Source organism: Pseudoliparis swirei, chromosome 3, assembly GCF_029220125.1.
Source record: "Pseudoliparis swirei isolate HS2019 ecotype Mariana Trench chromosome 3, NWPU_hadal_v1, whole genome shotgun sequence".
Classification (NCBI taxonomy): domain Eukaryota; kingdom Metazoa; phylum Chordata; class Actinopteri; order Perciformes; family Liparidae; genus Pseudoliparis; species Pseudoliparis swirei.
Window position 1 is genome coordinate 11,634,394 of NC_079390.1, and position 27,951 is coordinate 11,662,344.

At 40.7% G+C, this 27,951-nt stretch overlaps 2 protein-coding genes across 11 annotated transcripts in view; one reads left to right on the forward strand and one right to left on the reverse strand.

Annotated features, from left to right (window-relative positions):
- msi2b (musashi RNA-binding protein 2b) overlaps positions 1–7,119 on the forward strand; it is a 240,001-nt gene extending 232,882 nt beyond the window's left edge. For 6 of the 8 annotated variants that reach the window (XM_056443656.1, XM_056443686.1, XM_056443723.1 and 3 more), the window contains 2 exons: positions 528–598; positions 1,544–7,119. In XM_056443656.1, coding sequence (XP_056299631.1) covers positions 528–569 — 42 coding nt within the window. In that variant the 3' untranslated portion in view covers positions 570–598; positions 1,544–7,119. Of the gene's footprint in view, positions 1–527; positions 599–1,540 lie in introns of all 8 variants that reach the window. The other 2 variants (XM_056443666.1, XM_056443677.1) reach the window with 2 other exon arrangements.
- nufip2 (nuclear FMR1 interacting protein 2) lies at positions 606–27,822 on the reverse strand. 3 transcript variants are annotated; one of them, XM_056443589.1, is made up of 5 exons: positions 27,448–27,822; positions 24,196–25,878; positions 23,615–23,647; positions 23,150–23,203; positions 606–733 (listed from the first exon to the last, which is right to left on the reverse strand). In XM_056443589.1, exons 1-4 carry the CDS (start codon positions 27,611–27,613, stop codon positions 23,151–23,153), a joined length of 1,935 nt encoding a protein of 644 aa, XP_056299564.1. In that variant the 5' UTR covers positions 27,614–27,822; the 3' UTR covers positions 606–733; position 23,150. The 3 variants fall into 3 exon arrangements, with proteins under 3 accessions (XP_056299564.1, XP_056299583.1, XP_056299573.1); XM_056443608.1 differs by lacking the exon at positions 606–733 and having other exon boundaries at positions 20,051–23,203; positions 24,196–24,274; positions 24,392–25,878; XM_056443598.1 differs by lacking the exon at positions 606–733 and having other exon boundaries at positions 20,051–23,203; positions 27,466–27,822.
- Positions 27,823–27,951: the final 129 nt, after the last annotated feature.

Below are 27,951 nucleotides of genomic sequence, written 5' to 3' on the forward strand. Positions count from 1 at the left end.
TTGTAATGTGATTATAAGTATCTCTAAATGGTGATAGTTTGTGAAAAGAATCTGAATGAATCTATTCAAGATGAACACACAACAAATTTAAGTTATAAATTGTGTTATGATTACTGTTCCAAAGCGGATATTTATGAGTGCTTTTAACTATTATGCTATAAGCACATTATGATGCATTATAAGTATGTTCACAATGGATTATAGACATGGCTGTCATGGAAGGTGCTCCCAACTGAAGTTGCTGTATCTGAACGTAAACACAGTATGGGATCATTTACTTCTTAAGGAAACTTCTAACTATTTGTCACTTATTTGTTTGACCATTAAATGAGTCCTACTTCCTGTCGTTGTTGTGCAGCATGCATTGTTTTCTCCATTACAGGAATACACAATGAACTTGTATATGACAGACGTCGATACTGAATATGATCAAACTGAATCAAAACGTTCACGTTCATGATATGATCCTCACTTTTTCTCTCTCCTTGAATTGCATACTGACAAAAGCACTAACTGTACACTTTTAGGGCCCGTTGATTGCGACAGCTTTTACAAATGGATACCATTGAACAGGTGGCCGGTTGCCATCTCATCAGAGGTATTGCATTTTACTTACTGCATTTCTATTCTAATACATGTTCATCTCGTGGTTCTCTGTTTATTCGCCTCCCTCGGAGCGGGTAGTGAAGTGTGGGTGTGACGGAAGTCCGGAGGCCTCTGTCGGCGAGCTGGTCTGTGTGGTAGAAAAGATTCTCATTGGTCAAGACAAATTCACTCATTGTTCATCGACTTCAGTCACACACACACACACTGGCACGCACACTACCAGGTTTTTTTTCTTCTTATTATTAATATTTTTTAAATGTTTACAACCTAAAAAGAAGAAAAAAAGTCTGAGCTCTCATCTCACTGCTCCGACTGAAATAGAACCAAAACTAGCCAATGGCCTTGAATCATTCAATATTAAACGAGCAGTAGATGTCTACGAGGAACCCACATATTTCAGTTTCATGGTGTTTATCTTGTCACTGTAATTCATCTTTATTGCCCACATGGTCCCTCACGTTGTACAGTAGATCTCTACAGCCCACTCCGAGGCTCTCGAGCTGCTTTTATCCGCTCCGGCTACTTTCTGTGTGGAACTCATCTGTGCACACATGTGTTTACATGTTTGTTTAAGAGGGTAATTCCCTTTAAGCAATCAGGCCGGCTAAGCATTAGCACTATTTTAAGCGTGTGGACCTGATTTCTAAGTTAACTAGTGCTGTAACCAAGCAGTAGAGTCTGTGATTATGAAACTCCCGCAGCAAGTTTGAACCTGCTGCTGTTTCTGATGATTGGCGTCACCTTCGTCTCACGCTGTTGTGCCTCTCAAGGCTTCTGAAATGTGTTACGTTGTAGTCACGTTATTCATCCCCGATTCATGTCACTAAATGTCACTGTGAGTATTTGTGGTCAGGATGTATGCAAATTGAATTATTTTTTTATATTTTATTTAGTAATGCTGTTGCCATCCTTCTTTTCTTTCTGTATCGCCCAGCAGAGTAAATCTGGTGGCCCAGGAAAGACAGGACGGAGTTTCTAATTGGCTTTGTGTGCAGGTGATGCTATCCAACTTCAAGCACTACAGCATCACCGAGGCAAAAAGAACGAGAGTCGGAAACCATATGAAGAAGAAAAGAAAAACGTTAGTCATCTCAGAAAAATAACAACTGCTGTACTATAATCCAAACCTCCTATAACTTTACGACCTGGTTTGGTCTGATGTTTCACGTCGATTTCATTCACCAATTTCCTTCCTCTGTTAGCTTTTGTTTTGATTAGTTTTTAGGGAGTCATTTTAGTTTTAACCTTAATTTCTGTGTCATTTTATTTGATCTAATCGTATATTTGTGTATTTGTTTGAAGTGTGGGTGTCATAGCCAAGTCATGTCTTCATCTTTGTCGTGTAAAGGAGAAACGATTGGGTGTCCCATTCAGTCTTTCTGCAACAACAACAAAAAGAAGCTCAGTGTGGAAAGAATCGGAAGGAAAAAAAAAATTTTAAGGAAACTTTAAAGAGGGTATCTAAGTAATAAATCTTAGTAGTTGTTTTATTTCATGTGATGTCTCATTGTTAACCATAATTACCTATTTTTGGGCAATACAAAGAGGACTCCAATATTTTTATGGTCCTTTTTTATAAGTGTTGTTTTTGTTGTTTAGAAATATATATATATGCTATAACAAATTTCATATAACTACATTGTGAATTCAAACTTGAGAAAAAGAAATGTAGCTGTACATATTATTCCAGTCACTGCATATAACCAACTCAGTGAGAGAATAGCATATTTTTGTGATGGTGTGTCAAAAGAACATGTTATAGCGTGTGAATAGAAGAAAAAGCTGTAAACAGTTATTATTATACTTTTTCTGCTGGAAGACGGTATAAACGACCCCAGAGACAAACAGAACACACTTTCTCTGTAAATACCGAAGCCGAATAATTTTACAAGTGTCATACCAGCAAATATACAAATGGTGAGTTGAGTCAACACAGTTTTAAGAAATACACACAAAAAAGAGCCTGATTGGTATCTTCTGTTTAACTGCTAAGATATCAGTACTATTCAAAGAGAGAGAGGAAGAAGAAGAAGAAAAAAAAAAGATGATGAATCCAAAGCACACTGTACTTAGATGTGACGATTAGAACTTGAACCAGACATTCGACAGTGTCTGTGCGTCCTGACACTTTTATACTCTGGAGAGGAACTTAGGTGTGTGTTATTGTTTGTTCCATCCTGCTTGTTCCCGATTCGTTGTTGTTGGAACACGAGATCTGGGCTCTGCGCCGGAGCCTTTACGTAACGTGTGTTCTCTGAATCCCTTCTCCTATGAATTAATTAGGAAAGTCAACATTTTGATACCATACCTCAGCCTTTGCGAGTTCCACCGTGGAATCATTGGCAGGTTTTAATTTATTCGAGTGGCAAAGTAAATGAAAAACACTGAAAGGTAATAAAGCGAGTAATCATTGCACTGTGAGTAGTAAAGTACAGGCCATTTTCCTATTTGCACATGTTTATGTCGGCTTTTTAAAAAAACGGCCCTGTGCTTTGGGATAGTATGAAGGATTTTGGGCTTAATGTATTCTCAACTAGACAAACGCTTCCGAGTTTTGAGGTGAGTTAACGGCTCGGGAAGTAGTAACTGATATGTTGCAGTGTACGCTTGGATCTCTTTATATATTGGACCCATGTCTCATCTAAAGATATTTATACAGGGTTAAAAGATGACACTGAATTATTCACTCTCTGTCGCTGCACCAGGGTTTACACAGTGTGTGTGCCTAATGATTTCACTCATGACAAACATTTAATAATAATATGCTCCGGTCCGGTTTTTAAGAGTCGTGGAATGAATGGTGTGTCTTCTGAAATACTTTACCTGCGACAGGTGTACTTGTTGTTTTAATTTTACCCACTTCCTGTCTCATTTATTTTCTTTCAAAACAACCAGGTAAAGAAATATGCTGGATACTTCTAAAGTAAAATGATATGGAGGTGTGATCAAGTAATAATTTAAAGAATAAAGAAGAAAAAAAAACGTGTAATGTTCAAATGTAAAAGAAAATAAGAAATACAAAACTATTAAAAAAAAGAAAGACGCTTCTTTGCTGATTTCAAGTTTAATCAGAGTTTTATTGATACGTTGTGGTTTATATATTAATAATTGTAATATACTATTAAAATGTACTGTGCATCCATTGCTTTCTCTCTTTCCATTCCCCATCCTCAGAGATCCTACTTCTTTTGTTATCATTCATGTATTTCATTAGTGTGTAAAGAAATCACAGTTAACTTGTAAACAGAGTGCTGTCTTTGATACCAGTGTAGTGGTCTTTGTTGTTCTCCCTTGCTCTACCTCTCCTTTCTCTCATATTTATCCCTCTCCCTCTCGCGCTCTTTTTCTATCTCCTGTAATTACAAAGTAGATGTTATATAGGACTCATTAATATAATACTTGTAGTGAATAGTGGATTTAGTACCAGTCAAGATAGACCTTTCTCTAAATGATCATGTTATTCTGAGATTTGCAGTCAATTATTTTGATAGAGGTTCATTGTAATTTATTCCCTGTATGTTTTCTTTTTGTTTCGGTTTTGCCACTCTCACATGGTTTCAGCTAACCAAAGCTCTCATGGATGAACACTAGAGAACAGTTGCTGTAAGATGGAATTGTACACGAGGCATTATTTGGATCCCCACCCTTGAATGTTTTAAAAGGGGTGTGCCATACTACCTTAAATGCTAATGCTAGATATGCAAAACTGTTATTGTTAATTACTTTCAAAGAGGGACACACGTTATAATTATGGACAAAGATTTTATGTCAAATGTATTTCATATTTTTTTAAGAAACATACCAATGATTATCACACTAGTCATAATATCAGTCATAGTGCTGTTTAAATAGCATGTTCAATCTTTTAATAGTTGTACACTTTAGAAATATCCCATATGCCTTTTAGACAATACTGTTATTGACCTCTAAATTTTCATTAATAAGTAATAATTTAAAGATTCCATTCTGGGAACTAGCTTTTGTTTTAATCGGCAATTAATGTTGTTCACACATATTGACGTTATAGAAGCGTTACTGTACAAATAAAAGCGACCGACAGCAAAAGGCTCCATAACAGAAGACTTCTGTCTCCAAAGCAATATTACAGCTGTTAAAGATTGGTCTGTGATCAGGGAATTCATGTCCTGACACATTGGACCGGCGCCCTAAACCTGTGATTCACCGCTGAGAGCAGAAAAGATCATATTTAAGTTTAATTGAGTTTAAATGCCCTACAAAAAAAACTAAATACCATGATGAAGGATGTCCATAATTCAAACCTGTTAGATTCCCACAAACAGCTGTGTTTCAAGCAAAAACGAACCTATTATAAAGCCTCACGCTGTGTGCACACGGCAAGTTATTTTTTTGGTATAATTTCAATGAAACATAATTCGGGTTATTTCATAATTTCACCTCATGGGGTTTTAAAATTGAATCCTGGCACATTAATAAATAACATTAGTGTCTATTGTTTTGTTCATCCACTATAGACTGTCAAATGACATGCAGTAAGCTCAGTAATGGCAGCTTTGATAGTGATGATCAACACACATTATCCAATGAACCAGCAAGTGTACGGGACAATGTGCTATTTAGAAATAAGCAAAGAGACATTTCCCCAAAAGACAATGTCCACATGTCCAATAATATAAAAGCAAGTAATTGTAGTATACAGTACCGGGAAAATCGAGTATTTGAAAAACTAAGTAAAATAATATATTTTCAAATAAATAACATGTTTCAAGTAGTAATTCTTAGGTTTGACTCAGTTGCACATTTTTGTGTCAAAAGATATGTCAAAAAACAATAATTATGTGCGCTAACAAACTTAGACACGGTAAAAGAAAGTTCCTCCCTTTCATTATCTGAATATGTTTTTAAAGAATAAACTATAAATAAAACCACTGACAGACGCTCGTTAGGAACTGTAGTGGATTCAAATTTCGCTGCCATTTTATCTGCAAAACAAATGTGCAACAAGTATGACACATATTATTTAGTTTTTTTCCCCCGGTTGCAGCAACCTGGTGGCTCAAACTAAGATGAACCCTCATTCTCCCTCTCCCAATCTAAAAATGGACTCTTCCATTGTTTTGTGATCCTGTAGCTTGGACTTTAAGGTAGCATGGCTCCGCTGCTGTAATTTAATTTAATCTCAAACTGACAGCAGTTTACAGCTGATGAATGTTACACATCTTAGTAGACTAGCGTATCCATTTGGGAAAAGGGGCGGGGTCTTGATTTAAGAAAAAGAAATATAATCAAAAAAGAAAAAAAGTCAACCTGGAAGGTGTTGACATTTGTAGTGTACTACCGTATCCATTTAAACTTGAATCTTGAGGCAAGTGCTAGGCAATGGCCAACCGATTTATCCCACCCACTGTGGGAGAAGCCCGCCCTGAAACCGCGGGAGATTTCTGTCCCCTTGAATCTGTTTTATGGATATGAACAATCACAAGAGGACTGTTTCAGGCTCTGCTCTATTTCTAATTCACTGACTTTGAAGGCCCATTGAACGATCTTAAGCATTGACGCCCAAAAGCGGCTTATTGCTCGTGGGGCTGATGGTTTTTAACCAGACCATGTACACCCTTATCTCTGAGAGATACTGGATGTTGTCACGGCGACCACAAGTTAGTCTCCCGGTCCACAAAGTGACTACCGCCACCATTTCTCGGGTTGGCTCCCTGGGGTCGGCTCTCGGGACACGAGGATCGGTTCATGTTCGCAAATTACGACTGAACCCTTCCAGGTGACAGAATTAGCGCCAGTTCGACTGTGCTGTCGCGTTTCAGGGCGACTTTTCCCCTCCAGTCCAAACCATTCGCCATCTCACCCACGCTCACGGCTGGATATATACAATTGCAATGTATATGTGTCTAGATGAATATATATATTTGCAATTTTCACCCATTTGAACATTGTTAGACTGGAGACCTCAGCTGTAGACAGAATCCTCTTCACACAGCTCCACCCAGGTTCATTATTAGCTTCTGTTCACCCACACGAGAGTTCACCCCTGGCGTGTTGTCGAGTTTGGAGCAGACCGCACGGCCTAGAGGGGAGCCTGGAAGCTCTTCAGACTGCATGGACGGCAGTGTGAGGCTCTGCTGTGCTTCTATGTTTCTGCAGGCTGAGCACAGAGCTCTCTTCACCGCTGACTGCCCATTCCTAACACTTGCCCCTTTTTTTTATGTTAACCGACTTTTTATGGCGAGAGACAGACAGACTTGACTGACATCTGAAAGCATCTTTCAGGTTATCATATGGCTTAAGCCCTGTTGTAAAAATATACTTTAAAAAAAGAAGAAAAAAATGATAATAATGACAACAATAATAATGGATGGGGGTCTCTCACATATCAAATGTGGAAAGTCTAATTTTATATTTGTATTTTCAAATAATAATATTGACAAAAAATGTCTGTGAAAGGTTTCCATCCTCTACTGTGGTCCAGAAATTGATGTGTCTGTCTGGAAAATAAATAAAATAAACTGAATTGTTATATGACTTGTTTTCACTGTTTCATTGCATTTTTATTTTCCTGAATATATTTATATAAATGCGTCAATGCATGTGTATATATTTGACCTCTACGTTTCAATGTCACCTGTAATTTATGTGGTGATCCATCAATCAAAGAGACATTCACTTCCCATACAGTGTCGCATCATAACTGGATATTTATGGACGCCACTGTGGTGAATACTTTCTGTTGAGATCAAACAACAGGATTATGATCATATTTTTTAATTCTACCGTTTCACTCGCATCTCGTCAGCGGGATCCTTCCAGGTCACTCATCAAGTGAGGGGAAGGGGGGGATGAGGTGTGTGTGTGTGTGGAGGGGGGGGGGGCAAATAGGTGCAGGCGTGTGATTCTGCTGCCCCTCAGTGGTTTCTTGCAGCACTTTGGAGGCTGCAGGAAGAAACGAAGCACAGCATCCTCTCGTGCTTAATTTTTCATCATCAGTATCAAGCGGAGAGCATCAATATTAGCCGAGGCTCGGCGGCTGTGATGAGTAGATGTGCAAACAAGGCCGCCGCTGAAAAGGGCCTTTTAGAGCCGCACAATAGCCGGGACGCACACGTGAAGTACTCAGTGTTGTGTGTTCAGTGTTTAGTCTTTGACGCGTTGGTCACCGTGCGATTAGTCCTGCTTTTACTCATGATGGAAAAATGTCAGAAACAAAGATCGTCATTTTCTAAAGGTGAGCCGCATAAACCACTAAAACAATTAGAAATCATTTCTGCTCCCTAAACTAAACAATTCCTTTTAGGTTTCCGAAAGATTAAAATCCTGTTTTAAATTTGTCACTAACTGAATTAAAATCTACAGCATATCCTAAATGGGCAACCACAGACGTAGCTAGGAATAAAAAGATAATGATGTAATGAGTCATTTGTTTATTTGAATACACACTACGAATGTTAAACATTGTGTTACTGCGACATTGACATTCTTGGATGAGGATTTTTAATGTGTGTGCTCGTCAGGTGAGACCAACTGACGGCTTCATCACTCATTCAGACAAGGTGATCTATAATTCTGACTGAGATCAATACTGTTCCCGGCTCGAGGCACGAGAAGTTTAGATCACGCTGCAGTCCTTGTGTTCGTGTCATGAGTAGAATCATAATCTGACAATCTGGACTCTTATTTCACTTTTACAGAAGCAGCGTTTGATTGTTATGCTCCCTCTGGCAGATCATAACTATATGTGCATGTACATGAAAATCAAACGCCATGAAACATAAACAGATGCAATACAGCACGTGTAAAAAAACAAACATATAAACAGTCAGTCAAATGTTATTCATGTCCAGTATTTCCAAATGTGAAAGTTGAAACCTATCCGTATATTGGTCGTGAACGTGGCGCAGATTGCCGGTCACCGAGATTAGCAGACGAATTCATCAAGCGGTTGATGCTCGTGCTCGTCTGTGTTTTTAACTCAACTGGTTGACCTATGCAGTCCACGTGCTTTTAATTAAGTGCTAATTAAAAGTGCCATTACGATCAGAGTGCTCGACACTCGCCGGCCGGCCCTTAAAGAGAAGGATTTAGGTCTTAGTTGGAACACTGCAGGACAAGCAGCAGTGATTATGGGAGCTAAATGTCAGCTCACAGCAAAGAAAAGGAAGCTGTTAATCATCTGTGGTTCAAGGATGTGCTTTAAAGTTAAAATGTCAGAAGTAATATTTGAGCAGGGGGACCTACACTATGAAAATAATATAATCACCTGTGTTCATCTATACGTGATCTCTATCTGTCGAACCATCATCACAAATGCACAGTTGCCTAATTAAAGTGCTTGATTCCTTTCATACAACTTACTACATGTTTACTTCCAATAATTTCGGAATGATTTTGAACCCCCACCAAAAGCAGGCAGTACAAGAGGTGGTCTGCTGCCACCTCCGTGTGCGTCCACAGAGGAGGAGGAGGAGGAGGAGGAGGAGGAGGAGGAGGAGGAGGAGAGCTGAAGAATATACCTGTCTGCCATCATGCATATTCATGTGGTCCATGTTGTGCTGCAGGAGGCTCGCAACCCCAATCCTCCAGCCTGAGAGGACACCTCAGGGCCCCTCAGCATTTATTAACGGTAATTAAGAGCTAGTCTGAGATGCTGGCATGAGTAATTGCCAATTAGGGCTAGGTTAGCTATAGATGAAAATGACAGGTATTTATATAATACATCAGCCTAAATAATCAAGCTGTGTTTATACCTTGAAAATGAATGAACGGTTGGGAGGCATCCAGCTTCCTTGCAGAAGCTCGCTATTGTAGGAATTCAAGTGCAATAATAAGCAATGTTCAATGGATATGCACTTAATTGTATGTGCATCGCTAAATTATCTCCCTGCACAGCCATGTAATGGTTGCTCCTCTTTTGAAGCGGAACATTTTTTTGACAGAGCTGTGTAATAGAGTCAATAGTTGATGGGAAGACTGCTGTGGATGGGGAGATGAGGCACTCAGGTGGCTGTTTCCTCCCGGACTCCAGGCCTAATGTAGCCTTTGGCATGGAAATTGACGTGACATTGATGGGCACTCTCCCGCCAGCTGAGAGTCGTGCGCCTGCACAGCCTTCCAATTCACTAATAATTGCTGATTAAAAACTAGTTAAGAGTCCATGAAAACCCAAATGTGCATTTACCAAATGACCTTCTGGGAATGGCAAATAGTCTGCGGCAAAGAAGGCGGGCGGCTTCAAATGTGAAACGGGTCCCCGGATTGTTTTTGAGAATGTGGAGATAAGAGACAAACAGCAGCGTGCTGAGCGAGACGATCGAGTTCCTCCGAAGAACGAGTTTTATTAGGTCCTAATCCTCGCAGAAATTGTCCTTGAGCTCACACAACCTCTTCCTTATGGAGTCTATTAATCTGACTAACACATTAAGATAATCCTTAACAGGGAAACACAATCAAATAGATAACTACAATTGTGTAGTATATCACAAAAAGGATTTTTTTATCATATTGCAGCCTATTGATATATTATAAAATGAATAAGCCAAGGATGATGTTGCTGAATTAAAATTAGATTCAAATGACCAGTCTCTACATATTTTATAATAATAATAATAGATTGAAGGTTATTATTATTATTATTATTATTTTAGAATTGCTTCATAAAAACTCCAAGGGATGAAATAACCGTAATACCATTAGTTCGATGTGTGTCATTCTTCTCTTAATATAAATGATGCTGAATATGATTCAACATGAGGTTTTGGTTTATTCTATTTGTATTAGTATTAGTTTATTCGATTCCTATTATTATTGATCTAGTTTAATCTATACATTGTCTCTCACAGGTTTATTGTACTGCTTATCATGGTAACGGGATTTAAAATACAGAGTGGCACAAACATGCACTTCCTGTCTGTTTAAAAAATGTCGACTTGTGAGCCGCATGGAACCAACTGCACAGGAAGCAGAGGAGGCCGTGAGCTAACTGACTCACAAATGGTGTCCTCTTTCCTCTCATATTATCCACCAGATGAGGCATTACATGCTGCTTACAAAGGCCATCGGTTTTGGCCCACATCACAGAGGATGCAGCTGTCTGTTCATTGTTCATCATCATTGTCTTCATGGATCCGATGCTCCAGAATCAATAGCTGCCTTAGAGCAAACTGGTGAGCAACAGACTGTAGAAAGCAGGTAAGAGTGGCAATTATTACTGGAGGACAGAGCAAAAATACAGAGTGAATGCCTTTGGGATGGGGTGGGGGGGGTGGGGGGGGTGAGTACTGTGATGGTGTTGATGGGATCATTACCGATGGATTAATGACTACTTGGCTTGGTGCTGCACATTCTCTTATAAAACTCGCGTTGAGAAAACGATACACCTTCAAGCTCAGTGACTTTTCAGCTCCCCGTGCTGCGGCATCCCAAAACTAGTACGACAGCAATTAGATAAATGAGAGATGAGTGTGTAGGTGGAAATACTCGGTTTATTGCCGACAGGTCAAGAGGCCCGCTAAATGTGATATTGTTCTAGGAGAGCAGATTCAGAGTATGGAGTGTCACTAACGCCCTCTGGCATAACACGTCAACATGTCTCCCATGATAAAAAATCTTCCCCAATAAACTTACCTCCTTGTCTAAATGTCACATATCTCCACTAGAAAGAAAGGCCTGCGGTTCATTAAAAAGCCCCCCCCCCCACCACCACCACCACCACACCCCAGAAATAAAAAAACAATATTATTTGCAGTGTTATTTGAGAAGATGAGTTGAACAGCTTTCATACTACATTTGTAGGATTTGTGATGAATTGAAAACCCAAGTTCAGAAAGAGCTTGAATGTTGAGTTTGACACCTGTAATGTCAGGTAAGAGCTGTATCGCAGCGCTGCACAATTCAGTTGTGATGAGGTATCATAATATCTGTTATGATTAGGGATGAGAATTGATACGATTTTAACGATTCCGATGCCTTATCGATTCCTGCTTATCGATTCGATTCCTTATCGATTCTTTTATCGATTCTTATTGGGCAAGGGGTGAAAAAAAGAGCACAAACGGGTTTATTTACATTAATTTTCTTTTATATAATTTTCTATAATGCTGCACACACCATATACAGTATGTATACATACACATTTAAAAAAATTTAAATAACCAAAGACATTTATACATATTCCTCTTGAACTTAAAATAAAACTTACATAACTTAAATAAAATGTATACTGTTTAATTTAAACATGTTCCTAGAAATTACAGTGCTCCTTCCTTTTTTTTAAAGGGTATATGAACTGAGCTGCCAAAAATGAAACTAGCAGTGGCAAATACCAAGTGTGCAACCATCAATTGTATGGATCATCAACAATTCTTGTGCAGAAAAATAAGCATGTCTGCTTTCTCCGGGAGGATACGCGATCTCTCAGGACTTATTGTGTCTCCAGCCGTGGAGAACACTCTCTCAGATGGGGTGGAGGATGAACACAAAGATATGAGGAGGTGGACAAGACGTCTAGCTGTAGCCTGTGACCCAGACAGACTACCAGCCTCTGAACCGGTCTGACTCTGAACGTCATCAGCTAAATTGGATGGCAATGGAGATTATTTATATAGTGAAAGCTGGTTTACACAATGAAACAAATGGCACTAACAAAATCGCTGAATTTCCTGAGCTGACATAAAGCCACATAAAGAGGGGAGGCAAACACGACCTCTGCCTCAATGTAGGGGGCTGAACATGGAAGATTCTATAGCTAAGCTAGCGTAGCTATATGCTAAGTTTAATAATGGATTAAAAATCGATATGCTCAGTTTAATAATGGGTTAACACAATAACGCGAATGTTTGCTGATAACACACGCCCTCCGATAATTAACACCGTTACGATCAAACATTTCTCAAAACTGGACTTTCAATCCAAACGTGAAGTGATCAATAATGGGAGACCAATGCCGGAGCTAAAATGTGTGCTTCAAACGAAGGGACAGAAGATAACTTGATCGACTCCACACAATAAAGGCAAATGGCTTCACACAGTGAGTGGTTGTGATCACTTTGGAGGAGTTTACCTTGGACAGAAAGAGATGAAGCGCCGACGTTAGCTGAGCTGCTGCATCGAACACATGACATTCCTGTCATTTAATTCCACGCTGTGTTCAAATGCTTATTCATATTTGTTGTATTTCCTCCCTTCGACGAAATAGACTTTTTACACACGTTACAAGTGGCGTAGTTGTCATTTTGTCGTGTGACATAGAGCCAAACTTTAGAACGCTTCTGCCTAGTTGCCATGTTTGCTGCAGTCTGAAGAAACTAAAAAAGTTTGCGCATGCGCAACGCCACAGAGAACCGTGAGCAGAACCGTTAAAGAATTTGGCTGACGATCCCAAACAATCGGTTCACTGGGAACCGGTTCTAAAACAGAACCGGTTCTCGATTCCCATCCCTAGTTATGATACAAACATTACCGGTTTAAGCCCAGAACATCAGTTTCAGTGTGAACCTACAAAAAGGGACCACACTGTTTTCATCGGGTAACACTTCCATACAGGTTTTTTAAAATCGGGTAAAGGGGGATTCGAATGAAATCTCAAGTCAATTCACGCAAAATCTGCTTTCCAAAGCAAGGTTAAGCTCAAGGTCATTGGTACATCTCAACAGGAAAATGAGACAAGCAGCAGAGCGACGCAGTAATGCATGGCGCGTGATACGTAAACAGATGTATGAAGTAAAAACAGCAGCCGTAAAGTACATTATAGTAAAGTGCATTGCACTATCCTCAAAAGGTCATTTACAGCAGAAACGCATCCAAACTATCACAGAAACAATTGGACTTACTGTAGTTACAGCTTAATGGCAGTATGAAGGTAAGGTGATTCAGTTTATGGTTATTTTTAAGTATCTTTTTTCTCTGTGGATGGAAAGGGCAATAATGTGGGTAACTCTAAGTCATTGCGGCAAGCGTTTGCCTTTTTGATGTTTTTCTCACCCCTGTGTGTGCGTGTGCATGTGTGTGTGTGTGTGTGTTTTTGTGTTTAGACAACACATACTCTTATCAATCTCTGCACAATAACAGAAAACAATTTGCTAATGTTTTGAAAATAGCTTTCCCTTCCCCTGCTCCAGCATTGTGAGATGTATGCACAATTTCATAAACACAATCAGTGCGCTGAATGGCGGCACTGATATTCTAAAAAAAAGGGGGAAAAAATCTCATTATTGTTCCTGAGCTATGGAAAAGCAGTCAATGGCCCATATCACACAAAATATCCACTCCACCTCCTCCTCCTCCTCTTTCCCCCACAGCAGCCCACCATCACACAAAGCTTAATTCCACCTAGCAGCAAACAATATGCAGCAGTTTACTGAGAGAATATTACTGATGACCCGAAAGGAACCACATATATCTTTATATATATGTATATATATATTTGGGCTTTCATACCTTCATCATAGCTGCAACAATGGAAATCTGTATCTCTTTAGTGAGGAGCTAAAGACCCAGCGTGACCCGTGTCACAGCGCCTGCCCGCGTATATAGATTTCCAGTCTTTTGTGACTCACTCCGTCTTGCCCTCTCTCATGAACAAGTGTCAAGAGAAGTGGCCACGGAGGAGCAAGTAAACAGGAAATGAATGATGGGCCTCGTGGGAGGACATGCATAGAGATGGAGTTTGTGACCAGGCGACACGCGGCGGGGACACACTGTCTGTGTCTGTGAGCGCCGAGCCTCAATATCCACGGACAGCGTCGTGATGGATGATTACGCTCCGGTGCAGTCAGAGGATTTCAATGAGTGTATATATTAGGGCAAATGCATCAAGCCTTAGTCTTAAGAGAGTTTGTGGTTTGTCCAAAGCTACCGTGTCAGCACTTTTCTCCCTACGATAGAGTTTAGAAATGCACCTGCAACTTATTTAGTCTAAGAGATCATCACAATTATCTTTAAAAAACACAATAGGCCGACTATTTACAAAACCATATCCACAATAACACAGACTGACAAGAATCTGTGTTAATGCAGATTATGATCAGGCTCAGCTCGCCCGATAGAATGTGTCCAAATCACTGGATGAATCGCCATGACACTTAAAATAGATAGAAGGTCAAGTCGTGTGACCTTTAGGTCTTTAGAGCCCAATATTTCCCTAGAACCTCCAGATTGTTCCTTCATCCTCTCCCGTGTCCTTGTGTCCTTCGTGTGAGCTTGCTAACCGGCTACGCCAAGAAGGCGGACCTTGTGAGCATGTTTCCCTGCTAGCCTTAGCGTTTAGCTCAGAGTGGACTCTTCGGTCTCAGCTGCTCCCATGAGAACGTATTTACTGAAGGTCACACCTCACTTTGCATCATCCCCAGAGGAACCACGCTGGGAAGTGATATCTATATTACCCCCTTTATTCCCAAAATAATATTCTCTGTGTTTTTGCAGCTCAACCATACCTTGTTAGAATATATGGGGGCAGCCGTCCCATTGAAGCATCTTGAGCCCTCGTTCCTTCCTGATGTAAATGTACGTGAGCGAGGGTTCTGAGTGTTTCAGGGTGAACACACAGCCTGCAGTATTTGTTCTGTGAACCGTTCGTCAGATCAGTTGCAAACTCCGACTCGTACTTCAGTCTGACGTTTGATGATGTAAGGATTATTACGGCGATTATCACAGATCACTAAATGTCAGGGACTGTCTGGTTCTTCCCAAAAAAGCAGGAGATGCGCCCGGTTGATACTTTGCCTCTGGGTTCTGTCCTCGTCGAGAATGGAAATCCATGTGCGGACCCATTAAAATGTGCGAGGGCTTACAATAAAACACTTGTTGACCTGTACGTCATATATCACGTTTTTATCAGCTGCGACTTACAAACCAAGAGCAGTGGAGGAAGAGGACCGCAGATTAGTGATTCGACGTCGCTCAAATGTTAAGCCTGATTAATAAATGCACAATTACACACGGCTTTCTGGGAAACCTGTCGTTCACTCCACATGTGACATGCTGTGCAGCAGAGGCAGAAGGGTTTTTAAAAGCCCCGGTCATGCAGAATGCAAATGAAACCCTTCATGCTGTGAGTCCAAATTAAGTATCTGTTTGACTTTATTTCACGTTAACGCTTGATTTCCACTTTTATGCTTTTGAGTTTTTATCTCATCTTGTCACTTTGAAATGTGACAAGATAGAAAATGTCGAGATCCTCAATTTTGAAATACAATTTTGAGGTATTTTATTGATCTATTTTCAGTTGGAACTGGTTACGGTTCAGATTCAAAGTTGATATTAAAAGTATAAGCTTATAAGAAAAAGAAAAAATATATATATATTTACATATATACATTATATATATACATCAATACATCTCGTGACCCTTAGGTTAAACCTCCGAACTGTATATAAAGTTGTAAAAAACAGGTACAATAGTAATATGCTGCTTACCCGTTGATGTGATTGATAGTAGTAATATTCTAATGTTGTAATATAACAAATAGTTTGACTTTGAATACTTTACATATTGTTGCTAACAATATATGATTTGAATAGAATACTTTTACTTCTAGTATTTCAGTGTTGAATTGAGAATGAAAAACCGGTTCAAGGTTGAAACAATCTCAATTTCACTGACATCGCATTGAAATAAACCGGTCAATATAATAAAGAGTTTAAATAGTGGAATGAGAAGATTACCGAATGTTCGGTTTTTTTCTTTATCAGTGAGACTTTGGATATTGGTGATGGAGAGGAAGTCCTGGCCTGGTCAAGTGTTTCACATTTGACTTCTGGTAGGAGGACATATGTCTTCTCCTCCAGGGTCACCGTGCTCTCATCCTCTGAAAGCCCTCGGATCAAACCTTTTAGTGACCTTCCAGCACATCGGACAATCTCTCCGCGCGCCGGTGCACTAACCATCAAACCCCATGTGGCCTCAGTGAAGGAGAGTAATCAGGGTAACATTGAGGGGGTGGCGGTAAACACCGGTTCAATTCCATGAAAAAAGGGGGGAGAAAATAAAACACGTGTATTGTATGTGTGTGTTTGTGGTGAGAATACGCCCCCTGCTGTGCATACAGTGTCACTGCAATCAAACAACTCTCGGATATAAAAAACAAATCATTTTTTAAACATATCTCGACTTTATATATATATATACTTTTAAAAAAACTTGCATATCTCGACTGCCTCCTGCCAGAACCCTGCTGATGTTGATGCCCCCCCCCCCCTCTCACTCTCCCTCCTTGTTTCATGGATTGTGGAAATCTGGATCGTTGTCTAAGCCTACGACTGATTATTCATAATTTCTGTAATATTCATTGAATGTGTTTATGTAACTCTGTAATCTTCCTTCTGTACGCATGACATCTATTGTTCTGTCCATCGTGGAGAGGGATCCTCCTCTGTTGCTCTCCTGAAGGTTTCTTCCTTTTTTTATCCCATGAAAGGTTTTTTTCTATTTCTTGGGAGTTGTTCCTGATCCCATGTGAGGTCCTGGGACAGGGATGTCGTATGTGTACAGATTGTAAATATTGTAATTTGTAATATGTGATGTTGGGCTATATAAAATAAACTAAATTGAATTGAATATATATAATGTACATTTCACACAGGGTGACTAAAACGACGGTGAAGACACTCCTTAATATCGGCTAGTGATCGGATAAATATTAAACCATTCATGGCATTTACAATACAAATGTATTGAGAAATATATACGTTACAGGTCAGAATTAAGTTTAAAATATAATATATTGATTTGTGCTGCAATTTATTCATGCATTCTACAGTATGAACTTTTTAGAAACAGCATTTATGAGACCTTATTAAATCTGTTCAGTTATACATCATCTCATGAAACCAAGAGTATTAATTATTAAACCAGCATCTCTGTATTTCTGTTGGCACTTCTAAACGTGCACTAACCCTTCAGCCACAAGGGGGCGACTCTGAACAAGCAACACCTCTGCTCATCACGAGACAACAGCTCTCCTAACAGGAACTCTTTTTAGTTTGTTATACATTAATGAAACTTATGTATTAATATATTCCATTTAAGCCATTAGATCCCTCTAAATGAAATACACCGTTCCTTTAAGTAATACCAAAGAAGTATTTTAAGGCTAAATAAAAGTACTGTAGAATGGCCGATTTAATATTATTAATATGATTACTGATAATATGATTACAGCTCTATCTCTAATAGTGCATAAGCTTTAAGCCTCGGCCTTTTAAAGACAACTGTGGCTTGACTTGATCCTGAAAAGCTTATTTTCCCTAAACAATCAAAAACATACTTAGTTGGTGCACTTTTAGTTAAAAGCAATCTTAAATAATTAAAGATACGGCACATATTTACACTAGTTATTCAAATTAAACTTCCCTATCGGCATTGAGAAAAAAATGTTTCCATCATAGTTTGATCATAATGTATGAAAAATCTTAAAAGTAAAGTAATTAGGGAGTTCAAAAGTACAATATTTCCTCTGAAATGTAGTCGAGGTGAGGTCTAAATTCAAATAAAATGTAAATTGTGAAGCAAAGTAGAAGCACCCCCGTATGAGCTGCTGTAGCTGGGGTTGATGAATCAGCCTATACATGTGAAGTCGGCCGTCACACACACACAATAGGTGATCAGGATCAGAGTGACCAGGTCACATGTGGTCAGGAAGCAGAAATGCAGAACACACAAGTCTTCATGAAAATTTGACTTTTAATGGAAACTAAAATTGTGAACACTGGAATTTTTTTTTCTTTTTCTTTTTCTTAAATATATCAACTATTACATTGTTTGGAATTGAAGGTTATTATCATGCTTTAAAAAAAATAAGGAAAAAAAAACATTGTAATGTGACACTTCTGGTAAATTCCAAACAGAAAAAAACATCGGTCTGCTCACTTTAAAAAAAAAACATGTAAGACATAAGAAAGAAATGTGGTTGCCTCATATTTCAGAGGGGGGGGGAAGAGATGTGAAAGTGAGAAAAAGAGCAGACCAACAAAAAAACCTGCATTAACAAGCACAACAGCCATTGGAGATGACCAACAGAAACAAAACAAAGAAATGACTTGGCGCAAATCATCGCTTCTTTTCATTATTGAACCTTGTAGACTTTTTTTTCTGTTTACTTTATTTATCATATGAGGAATCATCAAACACTGTACCTCTCAGGTGCCACTGAGTAAAACTAAAGAAACAAAAAAAGCTCCCTAAATTAAAACATTTCAACAAGAGGCAAAGACTGTTTAAAGGAGGGACAGCTTTGTTGTTGTTTTGTAAGTCGAGCACAAACAAACCAAAGTCCAGCATTTCCCATGACAGACGATTGATTACTGGATGAAGAAGCAGCACTTTTCGGTATTTGTTTTTATCTTTTGAAGATTGCGTCTCTCACACCGTGTAACCATGCGCTCAAAGTGACATTCAGCTGCTACAGTAGTTCTCTTCACTCCCCCGCCCTGATGTCAGGGAGCTGCTCGGGACGTCAACAACGTCCCCGGTGACGGTCTGTGCGCTCGCCATTCACCTGCTGAATATGAGTAGTGTACCTTTGGCAAAAGCAGATTTCAGAGTTGTTGAACCGTACGTTAATACCTCACAACAAATACAAAAAAATATAGATATATATAGCGACCCGGGATGCAGTGTTTTGATGCTCATCACTCCTATCACGACTATTTGAAGAAATTAGTTAAAGTAGTTGGTAAAAAAATTCTGGAAAATAGTTCAGATATATTGACATTGGAGCAATTGAAGGGGGGGGGGGATAAGTCTCCATTTATCAGTAACTAAATCATCTAAAACTCACAAAAAACGAGACATCTTGATTTTCTGTATCATTTATTCCTTTTAGTCTCATCCTACTAATTGTGCATCTATGGATAAATTACGTTAGAACAAAAAGAAAACATGTTAAAACACTAATTTGTTGAATCGGTTCAAATCAATGATGTGCTACTTCAGACATCAACATGGCAATGGACTGGCACGAGTATACGCCAGCCAGCCAGCCGTCCCATTCAAACTGATTTTTGCTTTGGGTCACACAATTCTGAACACAAGCCGTGACAATTTCAAAAACCTACAAAAAACACAAAAATTGCTCATTGTTTTCAGCTGCATCCACCTTGCTTAAAAGACAACACTAGGATTAGATGTAAGAAAACTTAAAAACAGCATGTTACAAAAAAGAAGAAAGAAATGGCACAGATATATGCTGGAAGCAGATTTCAAACAATCAAAATTGCTGTAAAAGTATATCTATTTTTTTTGTACATGAAACATTGAGGGGGGGGGGGGGTATTGAAATATACGAGGAACTTGCATATAATAGGAAGAACTCGCTACGCACAGCCACAAAACGACGAGGCCAAACTCATCCCTCACAACCTGGAAGCCCGCCTCCTTGAGGTGATTGCACATCCTGAGGGGGCGGAGACAAACTCCACATGGTCAGGCTTTACTTTCTCACCACCAACAGTCAGTCGGCCCCCCCACTACTGATTAACCATCTACTCAGCTTCAAGAACCTGTTTTTGGTTTGCAGGCTACAACACTAAATAATAGTTCTATCTTCATAAATGCATATTCAACATAGCCTTTTTGTTGTATTAAATGCTTAAAAAAAAAAAATTTAAAAAGAGGAGCCTCGGGGTGGGAGGATGGGAGATTAGCACATTTCCCTGTCGAGGACCATCCTCTAAAAAAGCAACAAAAAGACAAAAGCTGTAAGACTGCATTAACATCACACACGACTCGTTTTGACCACCCTGTTTTACATGTAGAAGCTATAGATGCATCGCTGTCCGCAGATCTCGCCGTCAGTCTGGACTATTTGGCGTTGACCATATGGGAACCTGATTATGTCACTTTTTGTCTGTGGGTTATGGGCAATAAGAAATGAACTTGTGAGTTTTGTGTAACGTAATGCCAGATAAAATAAAACATCTACTTCAACAAGCACAGAAAAGCACACGTCTAAATGCTAAAAGGGCAAACATCTCCTCGCTCCGTCCCACACCGGACCCACACGATTGTTCTTATTCAGAGGGCAGCGTCTGTTGATACACTCGTCCAACTTGCGGCGCACAATGGAAGCAACAACAACAAAAAAAGAGAAACCTTTTTAAATACCAGCGAGCCGACTGAGATAAGACGTGGAAGTTAAATGTCAAGACAACTGGCGGCGGTTCCCACTTTTCCCTCTGCACACGAGGACGAGCTGCAGCCCGATCAGTGGAGACGGAATCGAGCGCTTGTGCCCAGATTGGAGCTCCCCAAATGAAACGTCACGTTCAGCACGAACAAATCAAGAGGGACTTCACTGCACGGGAGAGAAAACCAACCGTCGAAGATTGCAAGATTACAGTCTAGAGACAGAAAAACAGCGCATGGAGCAATGTGCCATTTCTTTCTGTTCCTCTTTTAAAAAAGGGGGAAATAAAACAGGAACATTTTAGAGCCCAACATGACCGACGAGCACCTCGCATGCCACGACGGTTTTTCCTCAAAAGTATTTGGTGTTCTGTCACAACATTATATGAGACTCTATATAATAGGACTCCAAGTCATTTCCAATTTGAGAACATTACATGACAGGGGGCCGTTTGGCAAAAAAAAAAAAAAATTAAACAGTCATGGCTTTATCAACACTACCTGAGTTACATTTAATAATTCTGTATTTATCAACTTTTTATTTATTTTTCTGAAGAGTAACAGCCCAGAGCCATTCTTTTAAGGAGTATTTCTCATCAGTACATATAGATCTTTCTTTCTAGTAATTAAAAGATAAAAGCAATTAGTTTACATAAAGTGCTATTAATCCACACATTAACCAAATCATAACTTCTAGAGAAACGGAACCTGGACCGTCCCTTCGTTCTGTTGAATGAACCGATCCTGATTTGGTGATGAAAGCGATGTCACAGCTGGCCAGATAGCAGTTAGCAAAAGTGGGCTCCCTCGACTTAATTAGATCTTTCAACGTGAGCTCATTAACTAAATTGACTTCCAACAAACTGAAAACGCATCCTAAACATTGTTTAACAAACCCCACCAGCATCTTGGATGATGATTTTTGTAGCTCCATATAACCCACTTCATCACACGTTGCATGGATCACACGGTGTTATTGCACACTGGTTTGCAAATGTTAACAGCAAAAACATAATAGTACAACTAATCTTCACATTTCAACACGGTTTGACAAAGTGGCTAGTCGGGGGAACCTAGATTAGTATTGCAAGTATTGTTGTTGTGTGACCGTTATCTTTGTATGGCGATGAACTGTGACCTCTGACCCATTCAGTCCCACCAGTAAACATGCAAGGAAAACAATGCCAGAAAACAGACCAAATGCCAAGGAAAATAAAGAAAAAAATGAAGGTAGTGTTTCTTTTTTCAAATCAGTCGTAGAATGAAACATGTTCCTGACAATCGGATTTTAACGGTTTTTACAGGAAAAAAAAACCCAAAGAAAATAACGTGTATGGACATCCTGAGTCTTGCTGCTGAACAAGTAGCACAAAGCGCAGAAGACCTTATTGGTAGAAATGCCTCAAACCTCTGTTAATGCCTCAACTCAAGGATTCATATATTAGAAGATACATATATATATAAATTATATATGAATCTGAGAATACTCTTCAGTGACATCATAATGATCGGCATGAAATATATGAAAAGCTGTAAAATTAAACGATTTGGCCTTTAACGGACCTGATTTTTAAATCTTTAGCACACCTGTAATAAACATTGCAATGAAGGGGCGTAGCTTTCATTTGAATTGGGCACTTCTGTACCTGTGCTCATGGGTCACACGGCAGTGCAGATAACACATGTTAGGGCAGACAAAACAGGATCTCTAAAACAAAAAACATTAAAAGATTTTTTTTGTTGTATTTCTGGCCTCCGATTTTCCCGAAAATAAAAAATAAAAAAGACTTAAGACGAGGATCTCCCTTCCTGGATGGGGCCTCACCTTCGAGCTTCCACTTAACTTACAGTTTAACTCCAAAGAACTCAACCACAGCTTCAAGGCATTCTTTGCAAAGTGTGCTCTCCTTTCTTCCACGATTAATTCAAGCTTGCACACATTTGTGTATGTATAACGACTAACACATCGACAATTAAGTCATTTGAATGCGCGATGAAAGAAAATGACACGCGGCGTCCCATAGTCAGACTGTCGGCGGCCGCAGCTCAACAGGATAAAGGCTTAGGGAGGTGCAATCCATGACACCTTCCTTTGTTGAACTCCCGGTCATCTTCCTTAAAAAGAGCCACGAGACAAACGAGTATCGCAGCTCCAAAGTCAGTTATCGTGTTGGAGAGGCACCGATCAACTCCTTCGTTGTCCCTCCAGAGAGTGTGCACGTTTGTCTGATGCCCCCCCCCCACACACACACACACACTCTCTCTCTCTCTCCCAAAGAAGTCCATTATTCCACTGGAGATCCCAAAGAAAATCTGTCATGCTAAACTATCAATGTTTTCACAGTTGTCACTTTCTGTCCAACAGGAAGTTAAGATTCCCCAAGGTAGATAATCGCAGCACACAGAAGAGAAGAGGGCAAGTACTGTAGAACCATCTACCTCACTGATCAGGTCCATCCTGGGTCTCATCATAAACCACTACTCTTTTTGGATCTACAGCAGAGGGGAAAGAAAGGAGGCAAAGTTTGGATGAGTCAACACAATGTCAAGTGTTACGAAATAAGAATTAACCAATGCATCGTAACGGCCATTGCGGGACATGTTGAAGGCAATAACGCAGCCTCTGTAGACAAATGAGAGCAATATTTGGCATTTGTGTCGTGCTTTACAGCATGGAGGTAGCTCAACAAGCTGGAGGACTTTTGTTCTCAGGTTACTTACCACTATGTATGGACTACAAACGAGTCAATAGGTGTACATGAACTCTGACTACGTAACAAATAAAATAAAGTCACAAGCGCTGCAAGTTATAAAGTCCACTCTGTAAATGAATTCAAGTAATAAATACAAGTCATTTTGAAAATAGGAAATGGATATAAAAAAGCGAGAACAAGTTTAGTTTACCTTGTTTTTGCAAGTGAAAAATGAATTCCATTTCTGTTGCGGGAGAAAAAAGAAAAGCAGATTATTTCATTATTAATTAGACATGAAGAATATTTCAGGAAATACAATACTAAAATCCAATCTATAATACAAAGAAATATCTAAACCATATTTCTAAAAAAAAAAAAAAACATTCATACAACAGGTGCATCAAATCCTAAAAAGAGACTCGACGGTGCTTAAAGTTTTAATCCTAAGACTTTTTAAATAAAAATGTCCACTGGAAATTGCTTTTGAGAGGGATTGATTAAAAAGTATGCAACACTTAATCCATCGTTGGAAGTTTGTAATTTTTATCTCCACAATATCAGCCTCATTGTTTACTTTTCACTCCCCCTCAGCCGAATAAGAGCTGTACCGAATGCGTCACATTAAAAAGCATTCAGCTGCCAAAAAAACCCCCCGGGGGCCTTTTTAAGTGTAAAGCAGTCGCAAAAACAAAAACAAAAAGAGATCGGCACTTATCATAACTGTTCATAAAAAAAAATCTGAAATGGTTATACGAGTTGATTTGAGAAATAAAAGTCGATAGTCATAGTTACCTTTAGTGTGATAAGTGACAGCAGCTTTAATATCAAAGGACCGCCCGCTACCCCTTCGGCCAATGTCTTTAGAGTGGGCCTGTTTAGATGAGCCAAACACAGTGGTTAGCTGGCCCTGTGCGGGCTGAGCATCGTTGGCTTTAGTGCGAGCCAACGCAGCAGAACGTGCACCCTTGGCCTCCGCTTTCGTCTTTACCTGGCCACATGGCTGCCGCTTGTTCTCCTCCTCACTCGCCACGCGAGCGGGAGAACAAGCGTTAGACACTTTGCAGGGGGCACAAGTCCTTTTCTCCGGGTCTCGGGCGAAAGTGCCAAGCTCCAAGAACGATGGGCCAACGTCAAAGCAGGGCTGGGCGGCTTTGGCGGCGACAGCCCGACACTCGCTTGGAGGCGCGACCACAGCGATCTTGTCCACTGCAGGCACCTTGCCGCCTCCCCTGTCTGACCCCATGTTGGGCTCATTTATGAAGGAAAGCCCCCACTGATTCTGGAAGATTTGTCCCAGGGCTTTCCGATTCGTCTGAGCAGCCGGTGGGTCAAGGTGACGAGCACTAGGGAGCACAGGTTGCATATTTAAAGGGTAAATTAAAAGAGTTCTTCTTAGCTCATATGCTTCTCTGTCTACAGGACTGGTTGAAGAGTTACAGCTACTTTCCAAAGGAGATGCTACATTCTCGCCACTTGGGAAAGATGGGGATAGTGGAATACTACTAGCAGCAGGAGCAAAGAAGGTCCCCACTGATGGACAGCCATTCCCGTTTCCAGAAACAGGGCCATTAGTAAAGCTAGCTGAGGTGATAGTTTTCATAGCAGACATGGGGACCTGTGACAGTCTGACAGGAGGAGGCAGTGCCTCTCCTCCACCTTGAGCTACTTTGTTGAGGTTCTCTTTTACTTTACTTGCATAACTGATCTTGGGAACGATTTTTGCACTGCTATTGTCCACAGGAAATACTGGCGGGGGCTTGAACAAAGTCCACGAGTCCTCTTTTGAAGGGGAGGAAAGCTTGGCTTTGTGCCTTTCCTCAGTTTTTTTACCAAAGGTGCCAACTATTTTGCCATCCGAGTTCTTCCGCTGAGATTCACCCATCGCAGCTTCTGACACAGCAGCCCGTCTAGCTGCCGACTGAGCTTCTCCTTTATGGGTGGCTCTGAAGCCGTCAAGCCGAGAAGTCACTCCCTTCTCTGTCGTCTCAAGATTAAAAGCCCCGTGCTCTTGAGTACTGCTGCCCTGCTGCATGTCTCTCTCCTTGTCTCTCATCACATGATCAGTGTTCTTGGCGTTGTTGCATCTGGCCTTGCGTTTCTTCGGAGTAGTATATCCACCTTCGGAGCCGCTGCCATCATTGTCCTTGCTAGAATAGCCATTTGTCATTAAGCCACAGTTTACAATGCCATTTTGAAGCAAAACAGAGACTTTCTTATCCATAGGTTGGCCCTCACGATGATTCAAATCCAGAGCCTTTTTTTTGTCTTTCTTAAGGTCCGTACTCTTCTTCAGGTTCAATCCTTTGCTGCCCAGTTTTGAAACAGTTGTGTGCAGCTTCTGCCTAGACTTCTGCTTCACATTTGCATTACTTGTGTGTCTGTTACAATTGCCGTTGGGGGGATGCGACATGCCAACAGTATCAGACAGATGTGGATTCTTCTCCCCCTTCTCACCGATGTTCACTTTTTTATTGCCTGCAATGGGAAACAAAATCAGTTATATGTATATGACCAGACATGAAGTGTGAGTTTATATTAAAATCATTCTTTCCTATGGCGTGTACTGTGTAGAAACTTCCCCAAAGTGGATTTACAAAGAAATGCGTCAATTATTTTGACCTTTACCACAAAGTAGAAGTTATGCAACCAACAAGAAATGCAATGTTTGGGAAAGTAGTTATGACGTTATGTGAGCAATAGCCACAAAACCTGGAAACTGATTAAGATGCTTTGTCTATTAAATGATCACATTCAATAATAACCCAGGTGAACTATTGGCATCATTCAGTGTCATCTTTCCACATCATTAAAACGGTGTTGTATGCAATGCACAATGTTAAATTGTATAACAACCCACGTATTGTGTCCGTAGTAACTACCTAACCTTTGTATTTTCGGGCAGTTAATGTCGTTAAGAAAACTCGTTCCCCAGCTACATGCAGCAGAGAAGTGTCATTGCTAGTTTACGTTCATCGTGCTGCCCCAGCGTGCGTTCACATTCCCAGGTGGACAGTCACGGTGCCTCGCGGCTGTCAGTTGCACAATGGGCCGTTACACCGTTAACTTTCTGGAATCCGACGTCGCGGCGGGACGTGACGGGAGGGCCCACGGCAGCATACACGACTTATATTTGGAGGAGCCGTGCACCAGAAATAGGCTGTGTCAACGTGGGCCTTTGAATTAAATGGTGCTGCCCCTCATGTCCGCACACAAAAGCCAGCCTCGCTTCACTTCATCGTACATGCACGTTCTCGCTTGTTTTGGACCGACTTGACGTCAGCTGCCATGCTAGCGCGCGGTCGACGGGTACCAGTCAGGGTGCGCTTAGCTGCAGCCACCGTTAAATCAACCGGTAACCGCGTTGTTGCACGGCTCCACTTTGACTGGTCAACATGCAACAGGCCCGTCACAGGCGGCTAACGTTAGCCGATTCCAACTAGCTACCGACTCGGACATTAGCACGTCGCGGCACCAACGGTGGGTGATTGTGCCACGAGACAGCCGCCTAACATCCGCAACCCACGCGGGCGAAAGACGACAACGACATGCCAGAGTTGCAAAGTACCGCGGGCCGCACGCGCATCATTCACTCTCCGGGTGACTGGCGCGTTAGCTCGCTGTGAAACTCTAACATGGCCGACAGGAAATGGCAGCTCCGAACATTCCAGCGGAGCCGGCTCGCGCTCCCCAACCGAACAGAAGCGTTGCCGAGATGAACGATAGAGGGTTTGCCTACTGTAGAAAAGCGATTGCGCCGTGCGCGCGGAGCGGTTTGTGCGCTTCGCGAACACGCGGCGATCCAATTGGGAGAGCATTTTAGTTTGCAAAAGCAACATAAATGGGTGGTGAAACCGGCGTACAAGGTCAATCCCCGATATGTCAAACCACCACCAGCGACAACTGTCACGCAATGTCACCCTAACCCTGAATTACCAGCTAAACTTCCTTGCTAACTATCTCAATCACGACGGAGTTCGCGCTAGTTAGCGAATGCTAGTCGGCTCGTTGACATTAGCTGACTAAGGCTAGCAAGCGTTAGCTCACTTTTCCGGATGGCCCAACCTGTTTTCTTCGTCTGCGTTTCCTGATGCTTGCGCTGGAAGTGGCTCTGATCATGTTTTATACAAGTCACGCGTTGAATAGGCTGCCTGTCCTCTCCGCGGTGGTGGTATTGCCTTTCGTGTGCCCGATCTCTGGGCTGTTCCTCCATTGAAGTGTAGAATGTCGGACTTGTTCAACCAATATCTTAGCTCGCGGGGTCCAATCACTACCAGTGTAAAACGGAAGCTATTTGAAGCCTCTGTAAACGTCAGCAGTAAACGTTTAAAATGGCACTGTTTTGGGTGGTCAACGCCACCAAATTCCGTATCTACTATCTCTAGAGTTACATAAGGGGGTTATTTTTGTAGGACTTTTAGATCTCGGAAGATATTTCACATTTCACGCAAATAACGGACAAGGGATTGAAAAAAAAAAAAAGTAACAATTTTCTGGGTGGGCAATAACAGGGTGTGAACTAAAAAGCATATGCCACGTCTCCAGACAGTG